Source organism: Ascidiella aspersa, chromosome 4, assembly GCF_963924565.1.
Source record: "Ascidiella aspersa chromosome 4, kaAscAspe10.2, whole genome shotgun sequence".
Classification (NCBI taxonomy): domain Eukaryota; kingdom Metazoa; phylum Chordata; class Ascidiacea; order Phlebobranchia; family Ascidiidae; genus Ascidiella; species Ascidiella aspersa.
Genome location: NC_139450.1, coordinates 2,812,716 through 2,826,626, shown reverse-complemented (window position 1 = coordinate 2,826,626; position 13,911 = coordinate 2,812,716). Strand labels below are relative to the sequence as shown.

General features: G+C 37.2%; 1 protein-coding gene across 1 annotated transcript; it reads left to right on the top strand.

The window, feature by feature from the left end:
* The first annotated feature begins 2,121 nt into the window (after window positions 1–2,121).
* Window positions 2,122–5,963, top strand: LOC146146651 (uncharacterized). The gene is made up of 4 exons (XM_083386949.1): window positions 2,122–2,373; window positions 4,050–4,194; window positions 5,506–5,615; window positions 5,715–5,963. Exons 1-4 carry the CDS (start codon window positions 2,122–2,124, stop codon window positions 5,961–5,963), a joined length of 756 nt encoding a protein of 251 aa, XP_083243075.1.
* Window positions 5,964–13,911: the final 7,948 nt, after the last annotated feature.

Sequence of the window (13,911 nt, the reverse complement as noted above, 5' to 3'; positions counted from 1 at the left end):
TAACTTATTCGTGATGGAAATTACGCTAGACCGCGCTAGGTCTAGCACGCTCATAAGAGGTTGGTTATAGCCGCTTGCTAAGCGGGTTGAGCAAAATTCCATAGCCTACCTTATGTTGTCTTTTATTTTACGATTTGTTGTTTACACTATAATTGATTTCATAAACTTGCATACAGTTATCTATTAGATATATTTTAATCAGTATTTTAAAATATATGCATATGTTGTAATAGGTATAAGGACACATTACTAAATGGGCGTTGTTAATATTATTTGAAAAAAAGATAATCCTTTTAAGCCGTTATCTTTTCCGCACAAGTTTACGATTCAAATTAGTTTTATCGAAATATGACTGCATATAGAGTATCGTTAGAGATAACAAAACAGATTTGTTGCCACAAATTAATGATGAATCACAACAAAATCAGATGATTGGTGCCTAGTAATTCACAATTACAATGGATTTAACTTTTGTGGATTCCCGCCATTTGTTTTCTTGACGCGCGATGCCATGTAGATCCATCTGCTTTGGTAATCTTCCAAGTTAATCTTTGTAAATTAACATAAGGGTATACTAAAGCTAAACTAATGTGTCAATCCATACCTTCGCACGCTTTTTTTTTTTTTTTTTTTGAATCGGCTAACACGGTCTGGTATAGAAAATTGAATATTTTGGCTTGAAAAGCAACAGGCACAATTGTAATTATATTTGTACTCATCAAATACTGTCATTATCCAACAATAAATAAAGCAAATCACGGCGTAACATTTAAGGCAGCCAGATATGACGCGCAACGCACTATTAAGGGTAGTGTTTACCTTCTTTGCGTGGCTACTTCGGCACCACACATGGGCACAGTAGCCTACTCAGCGGCGGATAGAACCACGGCCTGGACAGATATACGCAGCACTTTAGTTGAGCCTCCCCATGCAGTACCGGCCAGGCGGCGTTAGCGCGATGCGAGCGGTTGCCTTCGCCCTGATGCTGTCAACGTGATGCTTGAACGTCAGCAAGACGTTCTGTCAAGCTTGACCCCTAGGTACTATGTGGGGGTAGCATTATGCTGCAACAACGTGTTGTTGACTCGGATGTTTGTAGTACACTTGGCTTCCCTGTTATTTGGGTGAAACATTGTGGCCGAAGTTTTCCCCATGCTTAATTTTAGTCACCAGTTCTTGAAGAAGGATCGGAACAAATGTGCAGTGAGACCTTCTTCGGCTTCACCCCATGTTGGCTTGCTGAGTAGTATTGCAAGGTTATCCGCATAGCCATATTTCTTCGACTGGGTGACGGGTAAGTCTTGGATATATATGTTAAATAACATAGGAGCAAGGACGGAACCTTGCGGTACGCCATTCCTCAGCTTTCAAATCCTACTGCACTGGCCGCCACTTGTGTGGAGCTGAAAGCTGCGGTTACTCAGCATGTCTAAGATGAAGCTGAACATGTGCATATCTTGGATCATCTCCAGAAGCTACTCATAGGGGATGCCAAAGGTTGTCTTTGTATTCCCTGGGGCATGCCTCAGTTTAGCTATGATTGGAGGCATGCCTCGATTGTTACGTCACAGCTATAAAACCTTTCTTCGAACAGCTGGAATGCCCGCATAGTACGTGTCCACTGTTCAGTGACCACTTCAAATGTAAAGGATTGTTTTTTTTTATAAAATTTAACTAAAATGGAGGATGATTTAGTATCTAAGCTTAGAGATTTCTCAAAACTAAACCTTCAATCTAAAGTTGAAGTCATAATTAAAGGAAGACAGGCTCTAGTTTTAAAAGGTAAAAAAATAACTTGCAACTTTCAAAGCGATTGGTAATCAAGAAGGAGTGGCTGTTTCGCTGTGTAAAAATTAGCCTTATCTGCTTTCTTTGTCTCTTGTTTTTAATTTTAAATAAATGTAAAAGTATGCTGCTAATTTTTTTATTAGTAGGCCTACGATACCGTTTTGTGGGGTTGTTACAGAAAAAAAATTAAAAAAAAGTGACTGAAAAAAATGATTGCCTCACCGCACGTCACTGATAAAAGCTCAAAGGGTAAGAACGCTAAGAAACACTGATCTAAACCCACACTGCTGCTCTGTCTGTTAGTGTTTAGAATACGATCTTAAAGTAGAAAAAATGAAAGTAATCGTAGCCGGAATGCCTAAAACAGGCACAAAAAGCATGGGCGCAGCATTAAGCCAACTGGGATACAAGACATACGACATGTTGGAGAACTTTTATTGGTTGGGTGACGATTGGCTTAAGATCATGAGGTACGGGGCGAACACGGAAGACTTGCAGAGAATGTACAGTGATGTGGACGCAGTTACCGACACTCCTTGTAACATTTATTGGGAGGAGATTCTAACAGCATTTCCTGACGCAAAGGTAAGTGCGAAAAAATGTTTTGTGACTTTTTAAGTTCGCTCGTGTTTGTTAAGCACAGTCTTTGCATACTTTGTCCTTGTCAAGTCATTTTAATTAAATAACAAGTCCTAAGTTATTCAAATAAATACATTGGCACACAAAATTAGTTTTAACCTTTTAAAGTAAGTAAATTCATTTCATTTTAGGCAATAATTCCCTTAGTAAAACTATAAGCGAAACAAATAGCAAGCATTTATTGCAGGGGTGGGGAACATTTTACCTAAGGGAGCCATAAAAGCGGAATACTTTTGGTTGTATTTCGACGAGAGTCGTATAACATGTTTTAAAATCTAGTTCATGTTTAAACAAAATAATGATTTCAATAGGACAGTGTTCTCTGTTTTTATTTAAAAGACACGTCATATTCATCGCCAAAAAGTGCATTGGCTAAGTTTACAAATCTTTAGTTACAGAATGCCATGATACAACATGACCTTTGTAACAATAGGAGATTCCGTCAAACGGACAAACAACCACCAATAGACAAATAGGATTCGCCCAAAGCGCTGAATAAGATGCTACTCGCCTAGTTTTAAAAAATGAAAAGTACAGTTTGGAAAGCTATTTGGATAAGCTGGAAATAGAACGTCTGTCGTATTTTATCCGGCCCCTGGTGAATATGCCACGATTCACGAAACAGACATTCACCATAATCACCTTCTTTTGGCTTTTATGCGTTTGCGTGATGTTGCTCCATTTCCTGATAAAGACATACTGGAAAGGCAGCCAGAGGAAATAAATAAGTACCGGAAGAAATCCTTTTTATAGTCCTTTACACCTTCGTTTGTGGTATATTAGATTCACTCATAAATGTTTTTTATCATACTGTCCGCTTTGTTGTTCATAAACGAGCGAAGTGTGGCTATGCCAAAGCTACAATTGTTTAAAGATAAACTTGCGCTCACTTTAAACTAGATAGTTATAGAAAAGTGCACGCAAAATAGAAAACACTTTATGGTTTTATTTGAATGTACAGGGCTAAACTGAATTAGTTTAAAGCTGATGATTGTTTCTGCTATGATTGAAACCGACTCCATTTGTTAAATTGATTGAAGTTTGCGTGTTCTAACAGCTTATAGCCATAGCAAGGTATTAAACGTATCTGAGTTTATTGAACAACATCAGAACGGCAATCAACTTACAGAAATAAAGTAATGTCCATGCACAGTACTAACAGTCCAGTATAATAACTTCTGTCCGTTACATTATTTTAGTTGAAGTGTTGAGGCATTTGTTCAGCTGCGTTCATTTCAGTTACGTTCAGTTGATTAAGTTAAGATCCGTCTCGTTAAGCTTCGTTAGGCTTTTGTACACATCGCCTGGCCATAGAATCGTTTAGCAGAGGCGTGTTAACGGAATGCAAATGACATCTTTGTGTTACTTTACGTTTACGAGGTCAATGGTAATGGTGACAGGTCTGCGTTTGGGTCACGTCATAAATTAGGTTGATAAAAACAGATAATAAGACGATCATTATCTCTGGTCAAGTCATTATAATATAAATTAACCCATGTCCATATTATGACAGAAAAAAACATTTTGTTAACTCTAATTTGCAAGCAAAAGTTGTTTTGTTACACTTACTGACCCATTTTGGTTGATGCCTTTTAAACGTGTAGCATCAAAACACAACTCAGGTTATTCTCACAATGCGTGAAGAAGAAGCTTTGTTCAAAAGTAGGCGAAAGCAGAACGAGAGCTTCGACAACGACCTCGTGTTCAGATTGCTCTTGTGCTTGACCTATTCGGGTTGGAAATTTTCAAGACACATGTACTATCAAGGTAAGTTATTACACTATAACAAAGTGTATTTTTCTTCAGGGCTGCGGAGTCGGTTAAAAACAACCCGGCTCCGACTCCTCCCGACTCTGCAGCCTGTATTCCGCCAATTTACGTAACTAGCATAACGTGGATATTCATCAATCCACGTATAGGGGTTTTGCATAATTCATTCACTCACAATACGTGTTTGGAAGATCCACCGTATGATGTTCCACCTTTACAATTTACAGTTGGCGGCCATATCAGTTTAAAAATTTGGTACTGCGCATGCGCATGTCGGACTCGGGACTCGAGTAGTTTTACGTGGTCTTACTCGAGTTTAACGTCTAGACTAGGGTTCACCAAATAATAAAGTTAAAACGTTTCTCATAAAGGCTTGATCACTGAACGACCTGGCCATTACTGCCCGGATACAAAATGATGTCAACATTTTAACTTTATTATTTATCGTTAAACGAATGAAATTAGAGAAAAACAATATGCATTGCAACAATAACTGTATATAATTTGCTATAATAAAGTGTCAATCAGTCAAAAAAGTTCTTCAAAATTTAGTTTGGGATTGTATCCGACAACCTTTCAACTATACTTGATCTTCATTAACGAAACACAGCTTGGTGATCTCTTGATCTATATTTGAACTGTTTATAGGCGTTGTCATGTTTTCTAATTGAGATACAAGACTGCTAACGGTTGCATGAAAAAAAAATTGCTTGTCGATCAGTAAAAAAAGATCTACCAAATTTATTTGGTATTGTATCCGACAACCCTACTTGATCTAAATTAAGAAAATATGCCGATGGCCGATAGAATCAACTCAGCGGGCCGTAATTTGGTGATCCCAATGTTGTCATGTTTTCTAATTGAAATACAAGACTGCTAACAGTTGCAGTAAACAAAGTTGCTTTGTTGCTCCGAACCGATCGAACATCCTTAATGAGTCCCCGTACCAATTAAATCGTTCTTCTAATTCGGGGGTTCTTAAACTTTTTTACCGGGGACCCCTAAATTTTTTTTGCTTTGCGCGGACCACCATAAGCAGAAAATTTTTAGTAATGACGTCACAAATTTACCATCAAAATACAAATAGACGATTTAAGCAAAATGGAGTCTTAATATATTTAGTGCTAAAACGTTTTTTTTAACTAAACTATTTTCTTTAAAAAATTGATTACTTAGATATATACAGATATTTCAATTTGGCCTTCATGGACCCCCTGAAATTAGTTCACGGATCCCCAAGGGGTCCATGACCCCAGTTTAAGAATCCCTGTTCTAATTGAATAGTTCAAGTATATTTATCTTTTTAAGCTCGGCTCCACGGCAATCGACGTTCGAACTGGCCTTGGTCAAGATTCGACAATTGCAATTACGAACATGTTAAATCAATTTACCGGAAACATAACGTCGATGTCATTGAAGTAAGTCAAATAGGTCCATTTTTACCAGGTTTCTTTCTGGTTGGTTTATAAAATTCTGTATCACTTTCAAAAAGGCGGAAAATTATTTGTATTACTCAGAAATGCCCCAAAGACAAGCTGCTGGTGTTTGACGTGAAGCAAGGTTGGAAACCTCTTTGCGAATTCCTCGGAGTGGAAGTACCAAAAGGGGAATTCCCGCGGAAAAACGTGGGTGCAAGCTTGACTAAGGACCTACGAAAAGAAAACATTATAATGCAGCGAATGCAGAGGGAGCTTTACGTTTCTTTGGCTTTGCTAACTGGATTGGCAGCCTTTGCGGTGTACAAGTTGACGATCTGGTATTGTTAAGGGGCCGATGTCGTAATACGTAGTAGCTTTTTTACTGTCCTAACTAGTAAAACTCGCTTTCAGACAGGATGTCAATTGTCGTGCTTTAATGCGTCCAACGAAGGCGGTTTCTAAATACAAACGAAATCAGTAAACATTAAGACAGTACGCCACGGTCAACAATCTAACAATTGACTTACCGAACTATTATAGGAACAGTGGCGTAATAATCGGCGTTAACATTTTCAACAGTCTTATTTAAATAAACGAGTTACAATTACCAATTAGCAGGGCTGCCACTCTCAAAATTAAAAAAACACTAGATTGGACCATGAAAAAAATTAAAATTAAGAAAATTTACCACAAAAAGAGAAATTCAATGTACCAGCATGACCATTTATTGCATTTTTTATTTATATAAGGAAAAACATAGGCTTGTTAGAGTTTGTACCGGTAGTAGATTTCTCTTTTAGAGTAATTTTGGCTTTTTTTATTATTTCTATCTGGCAACTGGTAACAGTTATCGTGTATAGTGCTATGATTCTTTCACAACTACATTTAGACCAGGGGTTCTTAAACTTTTTTCACCGCGGACCCCTAAAATTATTTTTTGCTTCACGTGGACCCATGTAGGCAAGAAATGATTAAAAATTATATCATAAATTGACGTCACAATCAAATAGCCTGTCAGAAATATGCTGATGGTTTAAGTAAAAAGGAGTCTAACATTCAGTGGAAAAACGTTTCATTTTTAATTAAACTCTTTTTTAATTTAATTACTTTTTAAACGTACACTAATATTTCAATTTTGCTTTCATGGACCCCCTGAAATTAGTTCACGGACCCCCAAGGGGTCCATGGACCACAGTTTAAGAACCCCTGATTTAGACTATATAGCATTCATTTTACAAATTTAATCATGTACAGTGTTATAAACAAGTCATTTTGAAATGACTTAAGTCGCAGTCAAAACTAAGTTAGGTAACAGTTAAGTTTTTTGCAAATATAACAAGTTAAGCCCCAGTCCAAGTCATCGGTTGCCCAAGTCAAGTCTCAGTAAAGTCATTATGAGAGCAAGTCAATTTCAAATCGTGTCATTGACATAAAAGTAAAACGGTAAACTTTTAAACTTGGTAAACTCGCCCAATTATTCAACTAAAAAATAATACAAACGCAATCTTGCCTACAGCAATCAAATTGTTTAACATAACTTGAGATAAATTTCAATGGAAAACACATTGTAATCCCCAGATAATTGACAAAATGACTTAAGTCCAAGTCAAGTCATTTTGGTCACAATACTTGAGTTAAGTAAAGACATTTGAAAAACGTGACTTAAGCACACTTAAGTCAAGTGAATGGTAACATGCTAATTTTAGAAGTTTTTGTGGTGTAGAAATGATTTGGTATCGAGAGTTAAAAAAAATAGGAAGGAAATATACTCTTGTATAACTAAACTGTCATTGCAATACAGCACCAAAATCACCCAAACTAAAGTGCGATTGCATTTTATCATTACGGTATATTGTAGAGCGCACAACTATAATTACCGACTAAGAGCTTTTGGTGTTTACGGTGCAATTTACGCTGTAACGGCTTATGCCCCAGATTTGTTGTCTACTCGCACCAAAGTGTAAAGTGCTTACAGCTTGCAATTGTGTACTTAAGACAGCATTCCGCTTGCAAACGTGGCTCTTCTCAGATATCGTGCTTTGCTGTTGACAGCGTAATGCTGTCAGCAGCGTTATGCTGTTTCGCCGATATATTTGAAACTCACAAATTGGCGTCCCGACGTGTCTCCGAACACCAGTTACTATAGTAATTGTTCGCTACCATTAAGCGTTAAAATAAGGGTTAAACCGCGTTTATCTGGGTTACCCTGAGGCGGAAAGAAGAGTTTAAGAACATCTGTTGTGCGATTTAGCCGTTTGGTTATTCTCGCAGTACCTTGAACGAGTTGTTTTTGCGCAATTTTCTTAAACCTATTTCAAAAAGGTTAAGAATTGTCACAAATACTACGTCCTGGTATCATCCGCAACGACTACCATTCCAACGCTCGTTGTCATCAACCTAACTAAAGACGAAACCTTTGGTTGAACAAACGAAGCCTTTGACCATAACAAACTTTCTTATGCACTTGCTGTCATGGTTGCGACCTGCAAGGAGCCAGCTTTTGGAGGAACTGATCTCGTCGAAAAATACGTTACGAGACGCTCCATAGCATCATCAAAGCATTTGCTTAAATTACCGACTAGAAAGTCCGATAATATCGGATCGAGGTCGACGCCCGATATCAACTGGTAGTTTTAGCTTTATATAGTTCTACAAATTGAAACAAGCGCCGTCGATGGAGGACAAATTACCACGCGGAATTTTGGTGTTTACGGCGCAATTTACGCTGTAACGGCTTATGCCCCAGATTTATTGTCTACTCGCACCAAAGTGTAAAGTGCTTACTGGCCTGCATTTTCTCATGCGGTCAACACAGAGTTTTGTGTATTTAAGACCTCTTTCCGCTTGTAAACTAACTTCTTCTATGTTTAACGTCTTGCTGTTCGCAACTTTGAGATTGCAAGTAGCATCTGCTATATGCTAACTTGTCCGCCTTTTATAGTTTCAACTGGGTGTTTCGCTTATCAGATAATACAATTATTAATCACTAGAAGCATTGTGGTTGGCTAACGAGTTATTCGCACACAACCTTCAAGTCAACTTATAACGAGAGTCAGAAGCATCAACTATTAATCTCGTCCCCCACAATATCTTGTTGTACAAGTTGCTTATTTGGATTGGCCCATGTATAATATAGGCAAGGCTACAATAGGCTTCCCATTGCTAAAATAACATTACAATATACAACTCGTAATATTTACAATCTACATTATTACCTCCTTTATATTTTATTACTGCTGTTTCACAATGTTTGATGCCTCAAAGCAGGGCTGCGGAGTCGGAGTCGGACTCGTTTTTTTCCAAACACGTGGATGAATTATATGACACCCCTATAAGTGGATTGCTGAAAATCGACCTTCATTTATTACACATATGGGTGAAATAACGGCTCTAGACTTGGCGAAGTCGTACAGTTGGCCTGAGTCGGATTCGGGAGTTGGTTATTTCAACTCCGCAGCCCTGGTTTACGGAGTTAAAATTACCGGTTACAGCTGTAAGTACCGATTTACGGTTTGTTAATTGTAATACAATATTCTTTAATTGTGGTCTCACCCACAACTGTGTAGAGCAGTGTTTCCCAACCTTTTTTACACTAGTGCCCCCTTGGGCTTAATATTATTTCATATCGCCCCCCTCATCTTGCTTTACAGTAAAGTATTATAATAATCGTTGTCTAACATCATATTGTCTTCACTTTCGTTTCGATAAGCTGTCAGTGATATTTTAGGTTGCCTAACATACATTCACTATTGGAATTTATAGATACATTATTTCACCAGGTTATGTCATTGCCAGAAAAAATTCATATCTTTCTGCACCAAGACTTTAAATCCTTTTCTAGTCGCGGGCACCAACCAAACTCATAAATGTCTCTGTGGGCCGCGCAAAATGTTAGCACAACTGTGAATCAGGCGGGCCTCGGATTTTTTTTATCCATACTAATAATGAAAAGTGTAATAGTGTTTGTTAATGTTTTGAAGTCCGGGCGCACCTGGCGAGCGAAGCGAGCGCGATTTTTTGGGGGTATAACGGCATTTCTTTTAAATTTCCTGCTAGTTTTTATTACATTGGCGAAAAAATAAAAAATGTTAAAAAAGATATGTCTAATATTTTTGAATAGGTTTTCCGTTTGTCCGCGACACAATTGGCAGCCTTCCACGTCCCAACGGTAAAGAAGCGCTGATCTAGTGCAAAGACAGCATCAAAACGTAAACAAACTGGACGTAGAAAGATCATTCGCACGAAGCGCGAAAATTTTTCGCCCGTACTAAGTTAAAATATTCAAAAAGTGTTTAAAATGGACTCGTGTCTAGTTGTCAAAGAGGCGGCGGGTAGAGGGCCGTAGGTTGGCGACGTCTGCTTTAAATATACAAACATTTTGCCGCGTATAAAAAGGTGAAACGCAACAGCAACCAACAGCTTTACATAAGAAAGCCAATTATTACGTAACAATGGTCGGGAAACTACTATAAGTTCGCAGTACGGAAGTTGCCATTTAAGGTTAAAAGTTACCTACGTCCTACAGTGCTGTTTGTTACTATTTTTAAGTGAACTTTTTATTAAATTTTGATTTAAATACTTTCATGTAACGCCCCCTTATGTGCGTTCAGCGCCCCCCAAATCAAGAAAAGACTCAAAACGCCCCCTTGGAACTCGCCAACGCCCACAGGGGGGCTGTACCGCCCACGTTAGGAACCTCTGGTGTAGAGCCTCACTAAATGGTCGGACAGTTTAAAATTTCATCAAAATATAGCTTTGAATTGCATTCAACGATATATAAACCAGTAGCCTGCGTAGCAGAAAAATGTAAATTTATTGCAAGGTGGAACAATATTTTTGTTAAAAGTCGTGAATTTTGTTCTCTATATTTGGCTGTTACACGTTTCAGGATTCACCTTATTTCAGTAATGTAATGTATTTTGTATTCACTTTTTTTTCGTTCACGCCATGACATATTCGTCTATCTCTTATTTATCGTTTTTCGCGCACATATATACCATGGTTCCAAAACACATTTACATCTAACCTAATCCATAGTTGACTAAACGCTCTTGGGTATTTCTTGACATTTAATTTGACAAACCAAGGTTGTCAAACAAACAGGTACACGTTTTCTGAATTGCTTATTCAACCATGACAAAAGCTTTCAGTCATTACAAAATGCTAAATCCGCAGCCAAACTAACATATATATAAATAAGAGTAGTGTGTGGGGTAACATTGTGCACAGTTATCTGAGGTACATTTAATATGTTGCTATAGCTTTGCATTAGCTTATAGATTATAGTAGTGTTCTTGGCGATTTTGTTCAGCCCGCCAAGCAAGATAATACGAGATTCCTCTTCCCAAAACTTTCTAAAGTGCTTATGTAGGGCTAAACTAAATTTGTAATGGCTGTAGCCTGTTACGCTTGTTTTGACTCGACTCCATTGGTTAAGGTTGCGCGTTACAACAGCTTAGCCACAGCAAGGTATTAAACGTATTTTTTATTGAATAACATCAGTACGGCAATCAACTTACCAAAGAATAGCTTAAGATCCATGGTACAGTACTAACTGTATAGCATAACAACTTCTGTCTTAACGGGTAACATATCCGTGTTACTTGTTTTATGGTCATTGGGCAACGCCATAAAGTTTGGTAAATAGACTTAGTTTTAATAATAGCCAAACTTAATAAAATGTCCATTACACTTGCGCTAAACAATAAATAAATAGTTTTGGCACTTTCGGGGTAAATCAGTGTTTATTTGAGCTTTGTTTCGTTCAACACAAACAACAACAAACGATTCGAACAGCTCGTATATATTTGGAACGCCAGAACAATGGCTATTAAACCGAAGGCATTTTGTGCTGCTCTGATGCTTTGTCATAGTTGCCATTCTAGATTATTTTAATCTAGATTTAGATGTTTTGATTTGATTCTAGATGTAGGATTATACAATCTAGATGTTAGATGTTTTTTTAGATTATTGTAAAAAAATATTATACAATCTAAATTAGTGTCAGATTCGTATAGAGAATAAATATTTCAGTAATTTAAAAAGTTTAAAATTTTTGCTAATTGAAAAATAAATAATAAGGTATGAAATCAAAATTTCAGTAACTGGTCATGTTTAGTAAAATGTTTTTTAAAACAGAAAATATTAGATCTAAAGCTTCAAGCAAGACCCTTTATGCAATTTTATACAGCATTAAGCTTTAAATGTTGATTTTTTTGTCAAAATCGATTGAATATTTTCAAAAATCCTTTTTAGATTAATAATAAATTTCAAAGTCAAAAAGGTAGATCGACAGCATCTTGATTAAGACGTTTCGATACGAACTTGTATCATCTTCAGTTAGTGTGACTGAAAAGCAAATCAAAGCTTCACTTATAAAAGGTAGGACGCAATTGTTATCATCAGAGTTTTTACAGTTGGAGCCCTGATGTTTCTAGATTAAATTTATTGTAATTCTAGATGTTTACCCTAAGAAAAAATGGCAACTATGTACTTTGTTACTGTTTAGAATACCTTTCAAGCGTAAAAAATGAAAATGATCTAAGGCAGGGTTTCCCAAACTATGGTCCGCGGACCATTGGTGGTCTGTGGCGATGTGACAAGAAATTAAACATAACCTACGTTGTACAGTAGGCTATGTGTCCTTTCAATAATTGCCACAGTTATTCACAGCCTAATGATTTGGAAAGCTTTTGCTATCCAGTATCGAAAATCTTATTTGTTGCGCGAAGATTAGTTTGTTTGTGAGGCAGAGATGAGAAACGAAGTAAAGTTATAAGATACTTTGGTTGTGTAGGTAATTATACTGCCATTGGATTAGTTGTCAAGTTCAGTAACTTAACTTTAATTGTATTGAGGTCCGCGAAAAAACAGATTCACAAATAGTGCTCGGTGGTCCGTGGTCCAAAAAGTTTGGGAAACCCTGATCAAAGGGGATGCCTAAAACAGGCACTAAAATTGGCCTTGACCCAACTCGCATACAAGACCGCTTTCTGATAAGTTCGAGCTTTAATCTGGATGCTCAGTTGTATTTTAATGCCTCCCTGCTAAATCGTCGCTGATCTATCATTACAATGTGAAACTTTTCAGCAAAATTTTTGTATCTAATAGTTATATTTGTCCTAAATGGCTTCAACGGTCGCTGTACATCAGAAAATAAATGAGTTTATAGCTTTGGGGCTATAGGACACCAACCAATTGCTTTCGCACGTGTGCTTTCCTTGCTCACTCGTAAAACTTTAAAAAAGATAAAAAGATTTTTACAAGAGCTATAAAGGCTATGTTTTAACTTTAGGTGACGTCAGGGAATATGTTTTCTTTGCGAAAACCGAAGCAATAGCTATAGTTCAACTTTCGTACAAAAAAGCGAATTTATTTAGTCATAATAACAGTAATTTAGTCCACTTGCCCAGTACATTTAGGGATCTCCGGTAACGACTCTGATATCTTGACAAATAGTAGGCTACACTGCTACGTAACCTTTTGTCACTAAAAAGAGTTGGCGGCACACCCAAGGGGTGTATGGTAATAAAATGTTTTTGACGTATTGCCGGCAGTGATGTAGCCAGCCGAAAATTTTTTGGGGTGGACCAAAAAATGTGAACTTTTTGGTTAGCATTTGCCATTGTATTAACTGCCGTAACACACACAAATAAATATGTTAGCAAACCGTTTCGAGCAGCAACTGACTGAGTGTTCAGTGTCACTTTTTTTTGGCAAAAAGTGACTAAAAGTAGTAAAACTACATTAATGTATACCAGCCCATTTTTGTCCAACAATAACGGCTTACGTATCGTAGCTTACGGTTATTGAACACATATTATATATCTATGTGTGTGTTTATCTTTCACTGTATCATTTAATTTTCGCAAAAGTGTAATTAAAGCCAGCCAACCGCACGTTATTGTTACAATAATCATAAAATTGTACTTCAACAAATGTTTGACCTATACGCGACCAGGTATATCTTGTGATTTACTTTGAAAAGGCTCAGAGAGTCAAACAAGTAAGAATAATAAGTATTTACTTTTCCGTGCTGTACAAATGTTAGCATAGTCGTATGGTGCAACATGTATAACCATTGTCTGGCGCTCATACAGGTGAATTTCACGCCATTAAAGACATTTTAGACGCGAACGGTTGTAGACTGTAGGCCGTAGGGTGCCAGGCGTTTAAAAAAAAGCTTTAGTGTTTACAAGTCTAAACGTGGACTTACTGCTTTAAAAAGCCGACATCAAACTAAGATTTTGGTTTGTGTGCTGCATGGACGGATTTCACCAAACCCGCTAGAGAAGCA

Coding starts and splice junctions, on each gene's coding strand:
- LOC146146651 (XM_083386949.1), top strand. CDS start 2,122: ATGAAAGTAATCGTAGCCGGAATGCCTAAAACAGGCACAAAAAGCATG. Junction 2,374..4,049: donor CAGCATTTCCTGACGCAAAG/GTAAGTGCGAAA, acceptor AACACAACTCAG/GTTATTCTCACAATGCGTGA. Junction 4,195..5,505: donor AAGACACATGTACTATCAAG/GTAAGTTATTAC, acceptor TATCTTTTTAAG/CTCGGCTCCACGGCAATCGA.